This window comes from Cydia strobilella, chromosome 23, assembly GCF_947568885.1.
Source record: "Cydia strobilella chromosome 23, ilCydStro3.1, whole genome shotgun sequence".
In the NCBI taxonomy this organism is placed as follows: Eukaryota; Metazoa; Arthropoda; class Insecta; order Lepidoptera; family Tortricidae; genus Cydia; species Cydia strobilella.
The window spans coordinates 10243531-10261824 of record NC_086063.1 but is presented as its reverse complement, the minus strand read 5'-3'; the positions used below and the strand labels follow the sequence as shown (position 1 = coordinate 10261824).

Below are 18294 nucleotides of genomic sequence, written 5' to 3'. Positions count from 1 at the left end.
TAAGAGATTGATATAACTGAGAAAAATATATGATGTACATTAGCATGCAAACTTCCACCGAAAATTGGTTTGAACGAGATCTAGTAAGTAGTTTTTTTTAATACGTCATAAATCGTAAACCGCAATTTACCTTTCACTCACGTTTCACATAAAATATACATTGTTAAAATTATGTAATGTACGGAACCCTCGGTGCGCGAGTCCGATTCGCACTTGGCCGGTTTATTTTTTCGTTTTTTCTCGCGGAGATCCCACAGAGGCTTTGTGGAGCCCCAGGGCTCCGCGGTGCACACTTTGAGAATGGCTGCTGTAGACTATTAGATAAAGTCTGTGAAGCCGTTTCGGTCAGTAGAAAAAAGAGGCAAATTAAAAAAAAATTAGGAGCGAAGGGTTAAAATATTTGACGGAGCCCTAAATAAAAATTTCGTTTATTTTTTTCGTTTTTCTCGCGGAGATCCCACAGAGGCTTTGTGGAGCCCCAGTGCTCCGCGGAGCACACTTTGAGAATGGCTGCTGTAGACTATTAGATAAAGTCTGTCAAATCATTTCTCCGTCAGTAGAAAAAAGAGGCAAATTAAAAAAAAAGCGGCTAATTTAAAAAAAATAGGCGCGAAGGTTTATCGTCCTATAGAAAATTTCAATTTCGCGTCTTTTTTTACTGAAAAAGTTGTTTGACCGTCTATATATTTAAATAGACATAGACTTACATCTTGCGCCCGGTCCTCCCATCGATGTCTCATTAGTGCTTGCTCCACGGCTTCCTATAAAACAAATAACAATTATAAAACACACAAATAAAAATGTTGTTTTTTTTTTTTTATGTGATAGTCAGCAAACGAGCAGACGAGCCGCCTGATGGGAAGCAGTCATCGTCGCCCATGGACACAAGCAACATCACAGGAGCCACTTAAGCATTGCCGACCCTTGAGAACCCTAAATACCCGCTTCTCGAAGAATCCCATGTCGTAGCACAAAGGAAATACCTCAGGAGGCAACTCATTCCACATTCTGTACGGGTGTTTGCCGTACAAAGAGAAAAAACTCTTGACTGTCCATCGGTAGACCTTATTTCAAAAAGCATAAAGTCCACCGCTGGACAGTTAACAGTGTGGGCGATGGTACAGTCGAAGGCAAAAATATCGATACATACAAATGGCTCAAAAATATGTGAACACGACTTTATTGTCTAAGGTGTAAGAGCGTACACATATTTTTGAATTTTTGGGAATGTATATATATTTATGCCCTTGACTGTACTCTAATGTAAGTTGTTCTTACTACGTCCCGTTACCAGTAAATTAGCTAAAGTAAGCGATAAATATAGGAAATGGCGGGTCAATGTACGAAATTATTCATGGTTAGCGTCCTTACTTTATATGGTACGAGCTTTTGCCCGCGACTTCGTCTGCGTGGAGTATTTGCGTAGCTTATTTTTTACCCAATCTGTTTTTTATCAACTCCCCATACAACCCCCCCCTTTTTACCCCCTTAAAGGATGATTTTTGGGGTAAGAACTACCCTATGTCCTTCCCCGGGACTCAAACTATCTCTATACAAAATTTCAACTAAATCGGTTCAGCGGTTTAAGCGTGAAGAGGTAACAGACAGACAGACAAACTTTCGCATTTATAATATTAGTATGGATTGTACCTTTCTTAGCGCATCGTACACAGGGTCCCCCTCGCCTCCCTTCGCCATCACTTCCTCAAATTCTTCCCGGAGCGCCTCCAAGCCGGCTTGGATGGATTGTACGGGGAGCTCCGCCTCGGCCCATTCTCGAAGTTTTATGTCAACTGACGTGTTGAATTTGTCTGAGGAGTATAGAAAATAAAACAATAAATAATTGTTACTGATGGTGACATTTATTTCATCTTAATTTTTAGTCAGCTAATTAAAGTATTTAGTCATACAAAATACCTAAATATATAAATCAGCAACACTGTATGTAGAAAATATTTATGTGAGGACTAATTTTACCCGAAGACTTATCTAGACTAGCGTTGAAAAAACCGGGAAAATTTCAAAACGGCTCGTTTTTTCAAGTTTCTTTCGAAAAAAAAATAATGAATTTTTCAATATACTTAATTAGGAATTTAAACAGGTAGGTTAAGGTTGCATGTCTAATGTGTTTGTTTATGGCATTGACACTGTCATCACTCATCAGTGGCATTGTGTGTGAGGTATATAATTTTTCTGAATAGAACTGGAGAAAAACCGAAAAAAAAAACGAAATTTTGTAAAATTCCCAAAAAAAAAAATTATTTTTTCCGTAATTTTCATCTCTAATCTACACTAAATCAAAGAATCAGATAAGTACTAAAATAAATAAATTTATTAAAAGTAAAAGGACCTTGAATAACTTACGACTCAGTCGAGAGTTTTCATGCGACATTTTTTAGACAATAGGTATACGTTTTAGCTCATTATCTCTCATTCGGATGTAAAACCATAATGCTACTTTCACTAGGTTATACAAAATATTTATAGGAATTGATCAAAAACTACGCTATGTGTTTATGAATGAAAAGTGGGGCATTTTCTATGAAAAGGGACCTTATTGTCGATGGCGCTTACGCCGCACAGCGTCGCGCGGCATTGTATTTTTATCGGAGCATCGTTTATAATGGCGTAAGCGCCATCGACAATAAAGTCCCTTTTAATAGAAACTACCACATATAAAGGCGACGTTTGTTTATATCTCACTGGCATCTATATCTTAGGGGTCGATCCAAAACCCACCGAGCGCTTCGGGGTCGCTGGGATGCTTTATTCTTTATTCAAACAAACACAAGTATAAGTTTACAGCGACCTACGCCAAGACACTTATACTGTTAATACATAGTCAGTATCATAAACATGTATACATTTTTCGAACTACGAGTATCTCTAGGAACTTAAATTAAACATACATACTACAAAGTTACATAGGTAGAGTTTAAAAAAATCCTGACACTACTTTGTAAGGACGGCCACTTGTCTGCGAATATGTCTGCGTTTTGGATTGAAGCTAAGAAGTTATTTAGTAATTCTATTGCTCGGTACGTGGGTGCGTTTGAACCGTGATAGGTGCGGACATTTGGATATGCGAAAAGGTTTCTGGCTCTACGTGCGCTACGCTACTTTAACTTGATCTGCTTAACTTTATCTAGATATAGCTACAAAACTTCGCTACGAATATATAAGACGATGGGCTCACTGGTATCTATATAGTTGAGCGCCGCGGGGTCGATAGGGTGTTTTAACTTGATCTGTTTGACTTTATCTAGATATAGGTACAAAACTTCGCTACGAATATATAAGACGATGGTCTCACTGGTGTCTATACCGTAGGGGTCGATCCAAAACCCACCGAGCGCTTCGGGGTCGCTGGGGTGTTTTAACTTAATCTGTTTGACTTTATCTAGATATAGGTACAAAACTTCGCTACGAATATATAAGACGATGGTCTCACTGGTATCTATATCGTAGGGGTCGACCCAGAACCCAGAGTTGAGCGCCGCGGGGTCGATAGGGTGTTTTAACTTGATCTGTTTGGACACCAGTTTGTCTGGGAAAGGGAAGGAAAGGTTGTATAAGTATAGGGTTATTTACAGATGGCGACTGTACCATGTACTTATTGTTAGCCATACCGTGAAGTTAATGGAGTTTAAAAAAACAGGACAAGTGCGAGTCGGACTCGCCCACCGAGGGTTTCGTACTTTTTAGTATTTGTGGCAACAGAAATATATCATCTGTGAAAATTTCAACTGTCTAGCTATCACGGTTCATGAGATACAGCCTGGTGACAGACAGACGGACAGTGGAGTCTTAGTAATAGGGTTCCTCTTTTACTCTTTGGGTACGGAGCCCTAAAACACCGTGTAGGTAATAATTTTTAAAAAGAATAACCGTCTTTCCCAAACATTCTAACATGCAGTGGCGGATTTGCAGCCGCCATAGGCCCTTGAGTAAGTACGAGTATTAGCTGATCTTTCTCAGCACCCATCATATAGACTGCCGCCCCTAATATCTGGCCTCCCTAGGCCCAGGCCAGTAGGCGTTAGGGCAAATCCACCGCTGCTGAAATACTATTTTATGGTCTTCTTCAGAAGTTCCAGTTCACCAAATGGTGCTTTGATCCGGAAAGCAAAGTTTGAGTTCCTGACCTGACGACAACTGTTTAATTATATCCTTTCTTCGAGAAACTGGGGAACATACGAGTTAAAAGATCCCGACGAATTAGGAAACTCCTCCGTTTTGAAGACGGTTAAAAATAGTCACTGTTTAAAATGCATTCTACGAGAGAGGTGTCAAATTGAAACCTATATTATAGTCTGTCAAGCCATTTCTGCCAGTAGAAAAAAGCGGCAAATTTAAAAAATTGTTAACTAATGAAATAACGATTCAAATGCACAACACTATTTTTCGAAGCATGCCCACATCACTAGCACTTGGCATGCGCCATCTTGGATTAACGCAATCGGATCGATAGCGTCGCTGAGATTTTATAAAGAATTCAATCGGAGTTTAATGTTTTTGTAAGTTATTAAAATGTAGGCGTGAAGGCAGAGTTATCGTCCCATAGAAAATTTGAAATTCGTGCCTTTTTCTACTGACAAAGTTTTTTGACAGACTATAAATAACATTTTGGCAGAGGGTAAGGATTAGGAAAGGATAGGACTCACGATCACGACCGTCATCTCTTTCTGTCGCTTCGTTTCTCTCTTTCAAGTTCTTGGTTGTTTTCTGTTCGTCTTGTTTCTTGTTCTGTTCGCGTCGAGCACTATTTGCTCTGAGTACTTCTAGATACAGACCTAGAATATCAAGGTATTGCTTTGAGCTACGGAGACTAGGTGTACAGCTAGACAAATCTGAGCCGAATAGTGTCAAATTTGAGATAATGAGATTAATTTTAAGTAAAACATGTTTGTGGACAGGCAGCTGAATGGCGTCGGATCGCACAGGATAGGAACGAATGGCGAAACCTAGTATCGGAGGCCAAGATCCACTTCGGGTCGCTGAGCCAGCGAAGTAAGTAAGTAAAACATGTTTGTAGTCAGAATATCTTGAACTGTACTGGCTATAAAATATATTTAACTGTACTATGTTAACCTTATGAGACCCAGGACCGGTTGTTTTAATTTTGTTCCTTAGCCGTAGAGCCCGTAGCGTAGTAGTTTGTAAAACGACTATAAAATAAAAAATTGTATGTGGGGTCTTAGCCCTTAGGAGATCGATTCCAACTTGACAAGACAACGTCTTCCTGAACAGACGCTGCACTGAGCAGATATATTAAACATTTTTCCAGAGGGCGCTGTTGAGCCTTTTTATCCAAGCGGCTGGTGTTCATAGTACAGACCTTTTTCCTAGGTTATAGACTCATGCATGGTTATGTAATTTTGCCCCTCATAGGCCACCAATAATACCGAAAAATAAACCCATGTGCATTGGACCGCCAATGTCAACACGAACGAAGAATAAGGGCTCCTCCGAGCAGTGAAAATGACTTATCTCTATCGTTAAAATATTCAGTGCTAGCCTAGGTATGTCAACACGAACGAAGAATAAGGGCTCCTCCGAGCAGTGAAAATGACTTATCTCTATCGTTAAAATACTCAGTGCTAGCCTAGGTAAGTATGTATTCCCATTAAACATCTTGCCAGAAGCAGCGGTCCAGAGGGCGCCGTTGAGCCGTTTTTCCAAGGCAGGGACCGGTGTTAGTGTGACGGATTCTTGTCCCTGGCACTCCCTGGTTACAGACTGCTATTTTTCCCCGTCATGGGCCACCAATTATACCAAACGGCGTACACATTTGTCGACCACCATTTTTAAAATGATCGGAGGATAATGAGTCTCGCGAGCAGTAAATATGACCACTTAATCTGTTTAGAATGTGCTTACCGACATCCTCTTGAGCGGCCGCAGCACTGGGCAGGTATATCCCGGTGAACACCTTGCCGGAAGCGGCGGTCCACAGCGCGGCGGCGAGGCGCTTCTCCCAGACGGCGGCCGGCACGGCGGACAGCTCCGCGGACTGGTCCAGGAGCTCGTCGCGGTCCAGCTCGCGTTGTCTGGAGTAGTAGAATGTGCTTACCGACGTCCTCTTGAGCGGCCGCAGCACTGGGCAGGTATATCCCGGTGAACACCTTGCCGGAAGCGGCGGTCCACAGCGCGGCGGCGAGGCGCTTCTCCCAGACGGCGGCCGGCACGGCGGACAGCTCCGCGGACTGGTCCAGGAGCTCGTCGCGGTCCAGCTCGCGTTGTCTGGAGTAGTAGAATGTGCTTACCGACGTCCTCTTGAGCGGCCGCAGCACTGGGCAGGTATATCCCGGTGAACACCTTGCCGGAAGCGGCGGTCCACAGCGCGGCGGCGAGGCGCTTCTCCCAGACGGCGGCCGGCACGGCGGACAGCTCCGCGGACTGGTCCAGGAGCTCGGCGCGAGCGCGCTCGAAGAGCTCGTCACGGTCCAGCTCGCGTTGTCTGGAATATATAACTTTCCATTTCTCATGCTCGTAAAGTTCGAATTTAAGGCGGTTCCCTGAGCCAGAAGGCGAAAAATCTCCTTATATGATCATGTTTTTCTAAGAGGCGTTGATATTCGTAGACGTGGAAAAAATATATGTAGTTCTTGACTATATTATCTTTAACAACATAGCTTCCGATACACGAATTATGACACTTCGCTCGATACAATTAATTCCCAAAGTAACCTCTAACTCGGACTTTTAATCCTACTTTACTCGGTTATTTATTATGTGATACCATAAACAAAAAAAAGAAGAAAAAACAATCTTAACGTAAATAGTAATTTCATAGCTTTAGAATTTCGATATTGTAAGGTAACGTTTTTCAAATAAATAAAAACCGACAAAATTCGATTAAAATTGACACTTGGCGAATATGTTCTTTCCCGTTCTTTCTTGCGAAATGTGACAAAGACAGCGGCAAACTGATGGAACGGCCTTAAGTCGTGCGTAGACGACATAAAGTTGCTTATTATGTTCTAGAGCAGTGCAGTAAAATCATCTATTACGACCCTTATTGACTTAGCAATAAAGTCCTGCATCTTGCCATGCTTAACGATCTGCCGATGGTAGTCAGTGCTGCGAGGTGCCTACTATTTGCAGACGACCTCAAGTTGTTCTTGCAGGTGAGCCAGAAGGACGATTGCGCTAGACTGCAGAGCGATATTGACGCTGTCGTCGCTCCACTCGACACAGACAAGATACAAGACATTTATTGGTAAAAGTTAATGTTTTACAGGTCAGTAAAATAGGTAGGTACATATTAGGTACAACATTTCTAGAGTAAGTATTTATGTCACTTAAACTTAATTATTATTAAATAAAACATATTTTAAGCAAAGCAGGTTCGTAAACAGTAGACAATAGGGTCGCATATGGCTTAACAAGTCATCATTTTAATTTATAAGGTATAAATTTGCTTATACATTATTAATTAGTAGATAAATTACTTAGGGTTAGTACACGTTTCAACAAATTTGTCGACGCTGCAGCATGCTAAGTCAGTTAACACCAACAGGTTGCCTTTTAACACCTCAAAGTGCAAAATTATAACTTTTTCTAGGGTTCGTTCTCCTGTTCGAGCTGAATATTTTCTGCAGGGGGCATTGATAGATAGGGTGAACAAAGTAATGGATTTGGGACTCACTTTGGATATAGAGATGAATTTTCGGGAGCACATTACAAATATGTGCAAAGTCTAACACTCACTAAATCTACTCGCGCCCCCGCGGCGCCGGTTGGCCAAGGCCCGAGCATCTCTCAGCGTCTTTGGGCTCAAAATATACAATAAAATTCCAATTGACATAAGAAATGCAGGCAGTGACACAATTTTCAAAAATAAATTAAAGGCGTTACTAATTAAATGTGCTTGTTACGATATAAATGAATTTGAAAACCTAAGTGATAATTTGCAGTATTAAGTAGTGGATATTTGTTGCATGCATCTTTTGTTTGTAATTTAATCGAATCGATGACACTGACATTTTGTAATTTAATTATTAATTTATAACATTATTCTATGATTATTAACTTGAACCAATAACTGACATATTGAAATTGTATTTAATTATATCTATCGTACATTTAAGTCTAATCTTAAAGCACTTGGAAATATGACGTGTAAAAAATTGTATTATTTTTACCAATAAAAAATCTGAATCTGAAAGCAGCGACCAAAACTCTAGGGTTTATTATGAGGACTCCTGCTGAGTTCAACGATACCAGAATAGCAATGATGTTATACAATGCGTACGTCCGAAGTAAGTTGGAGTTCGGGGCCGTAACGTGGGACCCCAATGAGGAAAAATACCGGCTGATGTTAGAGAGGGTGCACAGACGGTTCGCGCGATACATGTACCGAAGGCTTTACGGGTACTATCCTTATCTGTATCCCTCTCCGTTCGTATTGGGCATGGTAGGACTCAACACACTCGATCTAAGGCGCAAACAGCTGTTGTTGATGCACTATTATGGTATCATCAACAATACGTTAATAAGTAATAAGAATAATAAAACCTTTTTAGTATTCAGTTTATATACAATTTAATTGTTAACACCCTGATACTCTTGCATCTTTTTTTTTCATTATTGTTGTTATTGTTTTTGTTCTTGTTTGCACAAATAGCTCTGTTTTACTCTGTAGAAACTTTATTAAACATGATGTTAAAATATTTTCATTAAGGAAACTGTAAGTGTAGCTTTAAGAAAATTTCCAGTGTTATGTATAACTATAGAAGACTGTTTGTTTCTTAAATAAATAAATAAAAATAAATAAAAAATAAAATAATTATGACATATTGTTTAAATTTTGATTTGTTTATTGTTTATTTGAATGATAATAAATTTGTAATGACTAATGATTCTATAAATGTGATCACCGCTTACGTTCTAGTGCTAATCTTACGCTTGCTATCCCTTCGAATAAGTCTCGAACGTACGCAAATTCATTCACAGTGCGCGCGGTGAAGTTGTGGAACGAGTTGCCCCTGTCGCTCAAACGGTCCCGGTCTGTAGCATCACTCAAAGTTAATCTGAAAAAGCTTTGGCTTTCCCACGAACTGTGATTTGGTTGAGTGCTAATATATATATATATATTATTTATATATTATATATATATATATATATTTATTTAATATTTATTTAGTACTATATATTTATGTATGCTAGTACATATTTATTTTATTGCATAATGCAATTGATGTATTTTAGTTATTCGTAGACGTTAATATTGTAGTTTTCCTTCTTAAATATTATTGTACGTTCTGTAAGTTTGTCTATCTATCTAAATCGAATTTTCCACTCATTTACTCTAAGGTTAGCTGGAAGAAATCCCTTATAGGGATAAGCTCGCCTTTGTACCTAAATTTATATGAATTTCATGTTATCAATTTTTGTTTTGTACAATAAAGTGATTTACTACTACTACTAAATGTAAGTATTTTAATAGTATCTGAATGTTTATTCTTTTATTTTGTAACTTAGTGTGTAAGCGACTTGGACATGATCTGTAATGCTTATGTATTTTTAATCAATAAATCAAATCAAATCAAATCTGCCGTACAAACTGCCAGCCCTGCCGGGGCGCCCCCGCCCGGCGCGCCCCGCGCCCCCGACGCAACCCGACTACAATTTTCTTTTCACCTCAGCAGCTCGAACAAGCCTACTTTCGTCACTCCCTGGAGTGAGGAAAGTGCGACTTTCCTCACTCCAGGGAGTGAAACAATGTAGCTTTTTAATTTAGTGAAGGCCATGAACTTCATACTTTTATTACATTAAAGTATGAATTTCATGGCCTTTACTAAATTAAAAAGCTCCGGCAAAGTCCGGTCCGGTCCGGTCCGGTCCGGTCTCGTCTCGTCTCGTATCTTATCGTATCGTACATATTATAATACTTTTTTTTTCTGTTTATTCTGTGTAATTCGAAATACATTTTAACCTTTAATATGTTCTCACTACTGAGGTGAAAAATTATGTGTGCAACACGAGAGCAAAGTTATTTTACATCTCGTGTTTTTGAGTCCCTCGCTACGCTCAAGATTCTACCTTAGAATCACTCGCTTCGCTCGTGATTCAATTATAGAATCTTTCGCTTTCTCGGGACTCAAAATAAACACTCGCAAGAAAAACCAACTTTCCTCTCTTGTTGCACAAATAACTATTACTCTTGAATAAATACGGTAAAGTAACCTACAATATTGGATATTTTTGTATATTTTACTTACAATCGAAGTGAAAAGTAGTGAATAACTCGGGCATAAATGTCCATTTTTATCCTCGACTATATTGGTCCTCGCTGCGCTCGAACCAATAAATTGCCTCGGGTAAAAATGTACAATCTACTATTCTTTTATAGTTGAGATGACATTTGTTGAGAGTTTTTGTACGCCATCAGGCAGGGTATTGTGCTACAAATATTTATTTACCGCCACTGTAATCAGTTTGACATATACTCACAAATAAAAACACTTTGAACTTTGAACTAAATATTTTTGCACTTAGCTTTGTGCATATGAAAACTGTCACCTTAGTGCTGTTTATCACATCGAAACGTAAAATTCGACTTGCCTGGCTGCTGTCACTAAGCACATAAGTAAATGAAAACCTAATAAAGGCATTGATTTTATTTAATCATGCCTATTAGAAATGATCAGGTGAAGCCTTTAGAACCTTTCCGCATCTGTGCCCATAAATTCTGTAAGCAATGTGCGCACTGCCTTAAAGCAGAAAGTTTTCTTCCACTCTGTCTCAAGGTTGTTCAAAATACTATCTATGTATGCAGATTTGTCCCCCCCCCCTCGCCGCACACCCCGCCCGCGCGGCCCTCTAATTAGTTGACACGACCTATGACAGACGTAAAATAGACATGCACCTGGCCGCCGGTGTGGTGCTCCTTGTGAACCTCGGGAATTCGGTACCTACCTGAAGAATTGTGCCCTGCCCGAGTCCTGTCTGCGGATCCCATCTCCCGGAAAGGTTAGTGGTGCTGTCTTGACGATCTGACAAATATTTTCCAAAATTACCTACTTGCCCCTTTCTTAAACATTTTTGGTAGCAGAGCGTGGTTTTATCCCCTCATCAAGTCATTTATACCCCCATGGTGGTGGTCGTGATCGCCAGAAACAGTCGGCCTCTGCTAGAGACAGGTTGCGGGTTGTCACTTGCAATGGAGTGACAAGGTTTCTTAGATCTTACCTAGGGAAGGTGTTCTTCCACTCCGTTTCAAGGTTGAACCTCATGGCCTTGAAAGCATCAGTGGAGCACACAGAGGCCCTGACTATTCGCCAGAAACAATCTGCCACGGCTAGAGACAGGTAGCGGGTTGTCACTTGGGATGGGATGAGGTTTCTTAGATCTTACCTAGGGAAAGTTATTCTTCCAATCCGTCTCAAGGTTGAACCGCATGTCCTTAAAAGCATCAGCCTGTTGTTCTATAGAAGCGCAGACCATTCGCCAGAAACAATCTGCCACGGCTAGAGACAGGTAGCGGGTTGTCACTTGAGATGGGATGAGGTTTCTTAGATCTTACCTAGGGAAAGTTATTCTTCCAATCCGTCTCAAGGTTGAACCGCATGTCCTTAAAAGCATCAGCCTGTTGTTCTATAGAAGCGCAGACTATTCGCCAGAAACAATCTGCCACGGCTAGAGACAGGTAGCGGGTTGTCACTTGAGATGGGATGAGGTTTCTTAGATCTTACCTAGGGAAAGTTATTCTTCCAATCCGTCTCAAGGTTGAACCGCATGTCCTTAAAAGCATCAGCCTGTTGTTCTATAGAAGCGCAGACTATTCGCCAGAAACAATCTGCCACGGCTAGAGATGGGTAGCGGGTTGTCACTTGGAATGGAGTGACAAGGTTTTTTTAGATATTACTTAGGGAAAGTATTCCTTCTACTCCGTCTCCAGATTGAACCTCATGGCCTTGAAAGCGTCGGCCTGCTGCTCTACAAAAGCCCTGACTATTCGCCAGCAGCAATCTGCCACGGCTAGAGAAAGGTTACGGGTTGTCACTTGAATGGTATGAGGTTTCTTAGATCTTACCTAGGGAAAGTTATTCTTCCACTCCATCTCAAAGTTAAACCGCATGTCCTTAAAAGCATCAGCCTGTTGTTCTATAGAAGCGCAGACCATTCGCCAGAAACAGTCAGCAAGGGCTAGAGACCGGTTGAGGGTTGTCACTTGACTGGAGATGGGGGTGAGGTTAGATCTTACTTAGGGAAGGTATTCTTCCACTCCGTCTCAAGGTTTAACCTCATGGCCTTGAAGGCATCAGCCTGTTGTTCTACAGTAGCGCGGACCATTCGCCAGAAACAATTTACCACGGCTAGAGACAGGTTGCGGGTTGCACTTGGGATGGGGGTGAGGTTAGATCTTACCTAGGGAAAGTATTCTTCCACTCCGTCTCAAGGTTAAACCTCATGGCCTTGAAGGCATCAGCCTGTTGTTCTACAGTAGCGCGGACCATTCGCCAGAAACAATCTGCCACGGCTAGAGACAGGTTCCGGGTTGTCACTTGAGATGGGGTGACCAGGCCGTCTCTGAAAAGGAATAGAATGTTATAGCAATTACTTGACCCGACTAATTTTAAGCGGCCACCGCAGCCTATGGGCGCTTGTAACTCCGGTTACAAGCGACGCGCGTTGTCGACCCCAGGGCTCGAAACCGGTTTTTTCTTCATACCAAAAATACCGGGTTACGTTCTTTTTCATTCTTTGGTTTATTATTTCATTTTTAATGGAACAATCTAATAATAAGAAGTTGTTATCTGAATATATGATTCAGTCCTACGTAAAGAGCATAAAATAATTAAAAATATTGGGCTATTTCAGGTTTCTTTTAAAAACCGGTTCCGAGCCCTGGTCGACCCTTTAAGCTTTCAAGAATTCACTGTTTCGTTTTAAACTCCCACAGGCTGATATACAAAATTTAATGTATATTTCTAGAAAATGACTAAACAATTTTTATCCGACTACGTCGACTACGGGAAGGATTATGGTTTTTGTCGTCTATATATGTGACGTTTTCAATAAAAAGGGACCACATTGTCGCTTACCATATGGACGAAAATTGCTTGTACCTTCATACGAAAAACCCGTCAGAGCGTCCTTATGGATAGCGACAATGTGGTACCTTTTGTTTGAAAACGACACATATGGATGTATATCTGTATCGTGTCATATGCTATATTTTAACGGACTTTAATAAAAAGAGAAAAAAAACGTAAGTAGGTTAAATGGTTTCAAATTGCTTGTCACATGGATTTGCACTTACTTGAATAACTTGGAAGACCGGAAGAACCTCTCCTCGTACTCTCTGATGCTCTGAATGGAGTCATCTTTCCTACTGCGACCCGTCACCACGGCATAGTAGCCGAGAGCCTTCATTGGAAACAGTTTACCTTCGAGAATACGACGGATCTGAAAAAAGAAAACAATGAGACCGGGAACAAAAATGGTAAGCCTTGGGGCTCAGAACCGGTTAAATCCAGAACGCGGAAGCGAAAGCCATTTGGACAGGCTCTAAAACCCTTATCCTGTAAAATTAATTGGTATTCAAACACAGAGATATTGACATTTTCGAATCACGGCACGCAGTATCTAGGAGGCAGGTTCTTAGGGTTCTCGGCCATCATCAGATCATCACACTTCCCAATAATAGTACGCAATTAGACATGTAATAATTAAGTATTAAATTTGTGAAATGTTATTTGTAATTTAGTGTAATTTTTAGTAGTTTTAGGATATTTTTTATAATTTTAGGATAGTTTTTGCTCGTTATTATTTTTTCTTGCTGTGCAAGCTTCTTATGTAATACCTACCACTTAAGTACTCTTTGTAACAATGTTGAATGTTGCCTGTTTAATAATAATAATAATAATAAAATACTTTATTGTGCACTACAAAGAAAAATACATGTTACAAACAATGACAGGACATAAGTGAGTAGGTAACAACAGGCGGACTTATCGCTAAAAAGCGATCTCTTCCAGACAACCTTCAGATAGCGATTCAGTGGCTAGAAATAAGTTAATGGGCAGTGCAAAATAACAAAGGTGTAAAGTTTACAAATCAAATACCTAAGTATAAATAACAAACAATGAAAAATAAACTACATAAACTACATATATTATTTAAGCAACAATAATACACTACATAAACCTACACAAAATACATAAATACATAATGAGAATTCAAGCAAGAGAAGAATAACGACCAGGTAGCGTGAACAAAAAGAAAAATATATATGTGTAAGTGAAAGGACCAAGACTAAGAAAGAGATTTTAAATAGTGTTCTTTTAGAAGTTTTTTAAAAATGGGTAGGGATTGAGCACGTCTTATATCAATGGGCAAAGCATATAATGTGCCTTTTAAATAAAAAAAATTAATTAAAAAATCTGGATTGTCAAATAAATTGATGAATACTGGTTAGAGTTAGAATGGTTAGACTAACGTTAGTAAAATGTAAAAAATGTTTGTGGAATCTTAAAAAATCTGAAGCGAAAAGAAAATAAAGTGATATATTTCAAACCGGTTTTCAGACTTGAGTACCAATTTTTTTATAGTATTGTAGTGTCATTAAAATGATTACAGCGTGAAAAAAATTACATGTTTTCTTTTTAAAGAGAAAATAAATGAAAATAACTAACTTACTCTGTTCGGATTAGTGAGGTTTTCCTCAGCCAGATCCACTTTAGTTAGAACAAATATGGTCCTTTTGCCTGATGGGTCGCAGGATGAGACTAGATCTGTCACGTTGCTTCGCTCGGCGTCCACTGATCCGTCCTTAAAATATCATAAAATAACATAAATTTATACCATTTTATATCATTTTTATCATTTATATCATTTCAGACAATACCATTTTCAATTTTTTTATTTACTATAAAATCTGCGCTGTGGCTGCGATAGTGCGTAACCTTAGTATAGTATGTACCTATTAGTTTAGTATCATGTCACTACCTATGAGTTCCTATAATTGGCTTCCTGTATCTACTATAATTTTCATCTCCAAATAAATAAATAAATATTTTTTTGTCATTTCATAATAATTTATTCCTTCACCTTCTAGCTCCTGATTAAAAAAAAATTAAGTACCCTAGATTAAATGTAATATTACCTGTATACACAATATGATAGCGTTTGGGTTCTCCATGTACTGTTTGCTCATTTGTTTGATGGCGTCCCTCGTATCTGAAGCCATATCCACTGTTTGCGTCTGAAAAAAAAAACACATCTTATAATTTAACAAAGAATCATAATGAAATAAAACTATGAATACGGATTATATCGCGTATATTGAATTTATAATACATCCCGACGTTTCGAACCCTTTAAAGCGTTCAAAATATTTAGATCAGTATGGTTTTTACTCACTATTATTTTTAGTCGCTTTTGGCGACATGTTTCGCGAGTGTTTGTGTGTTTTTGGCGAGTGTTTGTGTACTGATCTAAATATTTTGAAATATGTCTCACGATAGTTTAAGTGCTTTAAAGCGTTCGTGTTTATTTCATGAGTAACTATCGCGGTAACCGAAGACAATATTAAAGAATCATAATTTTTGAAGATAGCCGGTAATCATTGAAGAACAACATTATTATTTAGAAAATAAATCGCCGATGACAGGAAATTAGTACATAATGTCGAACTTTCCAATCGAAAGACGTCCACTGCTGGACATAGGCCTCCCTCAGGGATCTCCACAACGATCGGTCTTGCGTTGCTCTCATCCATCGGCTCCCCGCGACCTTGACCAGATCGTCTGCGTGTGCGTCTAACTGTATTTTTTTTACTTTTTAAGGGTCCGTACCCAAAGGGTAAAAACGGGACCCTATTACTAAGACTCCGTTGTCCATCTGTCGGTCTGTCCGTATGTCCGTCTGTCTGTCTGTCATCAGGCTGTATCTCATGAACCGTGATAGCTAAACAGTTGAAATTTTCATAGATGATGTATTTATGTTGCCGCTATAACAACAAATACTAAAAAGTACGGAACCCTCGGTGCGCGAGGCCGACTCGCACTTGGCCGGTTTTTACTCTTTTAGTTACTTACTGAAATGACGCCAGGCAGATCGACCAGCACCATCCGCTGTATGCCGGGCCCTTTGACAGACATGGAGATGACTTCGGTGGAAACTGTGCGGCCTCCGCGCACACTGTTACGCATTCGCAGCTCCACTTCTCTGTTGGAAAATAAATAACAATAATGGGATTTGAATTGCAAATTGCGGATACACAAAATTTCTAATTTAAACTATCGTGTGACATACTAACTTAGATAACTTAGCGGTTTCACTCACGTATTTTTAGTCACTCGCACGACATGTCCGACTTTTAGTGCCTAAAAATGGAGACCTAGGCTTTCCGAAGCATGACGCGCGAGTGACTAAAAATACGTGAGTGAAACCGCTAAGTTATCTGTCAATTTTTTTTAATGCTGTTTTTAGTACTTGTTGTTATAGCGGCAACAGAAATACATCGTCTAGCTATCACGGTTCAAGAGATACAGCCTAGTGAGAGACAGACGGACAGAGGAGTCTTAGTAATAGGGTCTCGTTTTTACCTTAAAAAGAACAAATTGGACATAACATAATTTTATCGCATTAAATTGGCAATTGATCGAAAAGCATTTAGTAAAAATAACAGCGTTTAACTTGTAGGATATAAACTACTACTTAAACTTACCTAGCAAATTCATGTTTTGGTAATACATACCATCGCCTACACCAGGGCTCGGAACCGGTATTTTTTTTAAACCCCGAAATAACCCAATATTTTGATTTTTTTAATGCTCATTACGTAGGACTGAATCATGTATTTAGGAAACAATTTTGCATTGTTAAAACGTCCTATTAAAAATGAAATTATAAACAAAAGAACGAAAAAGAACGTAATAATACCGGTATTTTTGTATGGAGCAAATACCGGTTTCCGACCCCTGGCCTACACTGTTAAGTGTCCATCGGTCAATCTCATTACAAAAGGCAAATTATAATCAATTGTTATTTTCCACTTGACGATCATAATATAAATTCGTATAGATTAATGTAAAAATAATTTATATTGTAATTTAATATTATGAAAAAAAAAAACCGATTGACAGTTAACAGTGTTGCTGTTTGGACAATCGAAAGTTACAAGCACCCGTCGCCACTCTGCCTCCGTCGAAGTTAACGCTACTTTAGTTTTCAAGTTGTTTTAAACATAAATCTCTCAGATTCAAGATCTATATGAGCTATAAAAACTTACACAATATAAACGGTCCCATTGCCAGGAACTCAAAAAAAGTCTGTAGTCTGCATTTTATGTTTTTTGGATTTGGCATAACTTATTAATCTGTGGCATAACTTTTTTTTTATACCACGTCGGTGGCAATCAAGCATACGGCCCGCCTGATGGTAAGCAGTTACCGTAGCCTATAGACGCCTGCAACACCGGGGATATTACACACGCGTTGCCGACCCTTTAAAAAACTGTACACTCCTTTTTTGAAGAACCCCATACTGTATATAGCCCCTCGGGAAAACCTCGGCAGGGAGCTCATTCCACAGCTGAAGCGTACGCGGGAGGAAATTCAAAATTCAATTCAAATTCAAACTCAAGAGTTTATTTTTAATGCAGCGTTTTGCGCGTTAATCCTTATTCTACTTACTTCCTTAGATCTGCGAGGTCTGACTCTTTGTTGAGGTCAAACTCGCGCGCCGAGTCCCTGAACTGAGCGACGTGGTACGGACCTTCTGATAGGGTCACCTTTACCGGAGCTCTGAAACAAAATCAGTATCAATTTCATGCTGTAAGTTGTAATGTGGTGTTCTTTTCGATTAATGGTGCTCCTACGCTGTCAGTTATATATAGATGTAACATCGTGTGACAGGGACAAAATGATAGTATTGATAGTGTATTATGTTGTCTCTGTCACACAATGTTTAATAAAAGAACACAGATAATAACAAACTAATCCCTAAGGGTAATAAAATAGTAGAAATATAGAATGGAACTAAAAAAAATCCATACTAAATTGTTGCCATGTTTAAGCATTTTACGTCAAACATGTGACAGTTACGTAGGAAGTGGTGCCCTCAATAATTTTCTATAATTTCTTGTCGGACTATACAAGAATAAACTGCTGTACCAATTGACATGAGTTTTTATTTCGAAAATCATTCCTTAGGGAATGGAATTCCTGGATGGAATTTACTATGAAAGTAGGATTTGAAAGTATAAATTATTCGGGACAGTAGCTAGTGTTACCTCGTGCACATCTCCCCGGCGCCCCTCGGGAATATCCTGGCCTGCGC

At 39.4% G+C, this 18294-nt stretch overlaps 1 protein-coding gene across 1 annotated transcript in view; it reads right to left on the bottom strand.

The window, feature by feature from the left end:
* LOC134751908 (dynamin-like 120 kDa protein, mitochondrial) overlaps positions 1-18294 on the bottom strand; it is a 41349-nt gene that overhangs the window by 16905 nt on the left and 6150 nt on the right. The window contains exons 8-16 of the mRNA XM_063687461.1: positions 17649-17759; positions 16050-16179; positions 15116-15214; positions 14650-14781; positions 13271-13416; positions 12376-12537; positions 6267-6460; positions 1651-1811; positions 708-761 (exon numbers count right to left, since the gene is read on the bottom strand). Coding sequence (XP_063543531.1) covers positions 708-761; positions 1651-1811; positions 6267-6460; positions 12376-12537; positions 13271-13416; positions 14650-14781; positions 15116-15214; positions 16050-16179; positions 17649-17759 — 1189 coding nt within the window. The remainder of the gene's footprint in view (positions 1-707; positions 762-1650; positions 1812-6266; positions 6461-12375; positions 12538-13270; positions 13417-14649; positions 14782-15115; positions 15215-16049; positions 16180-17648; positions 17760-18294) is intronic.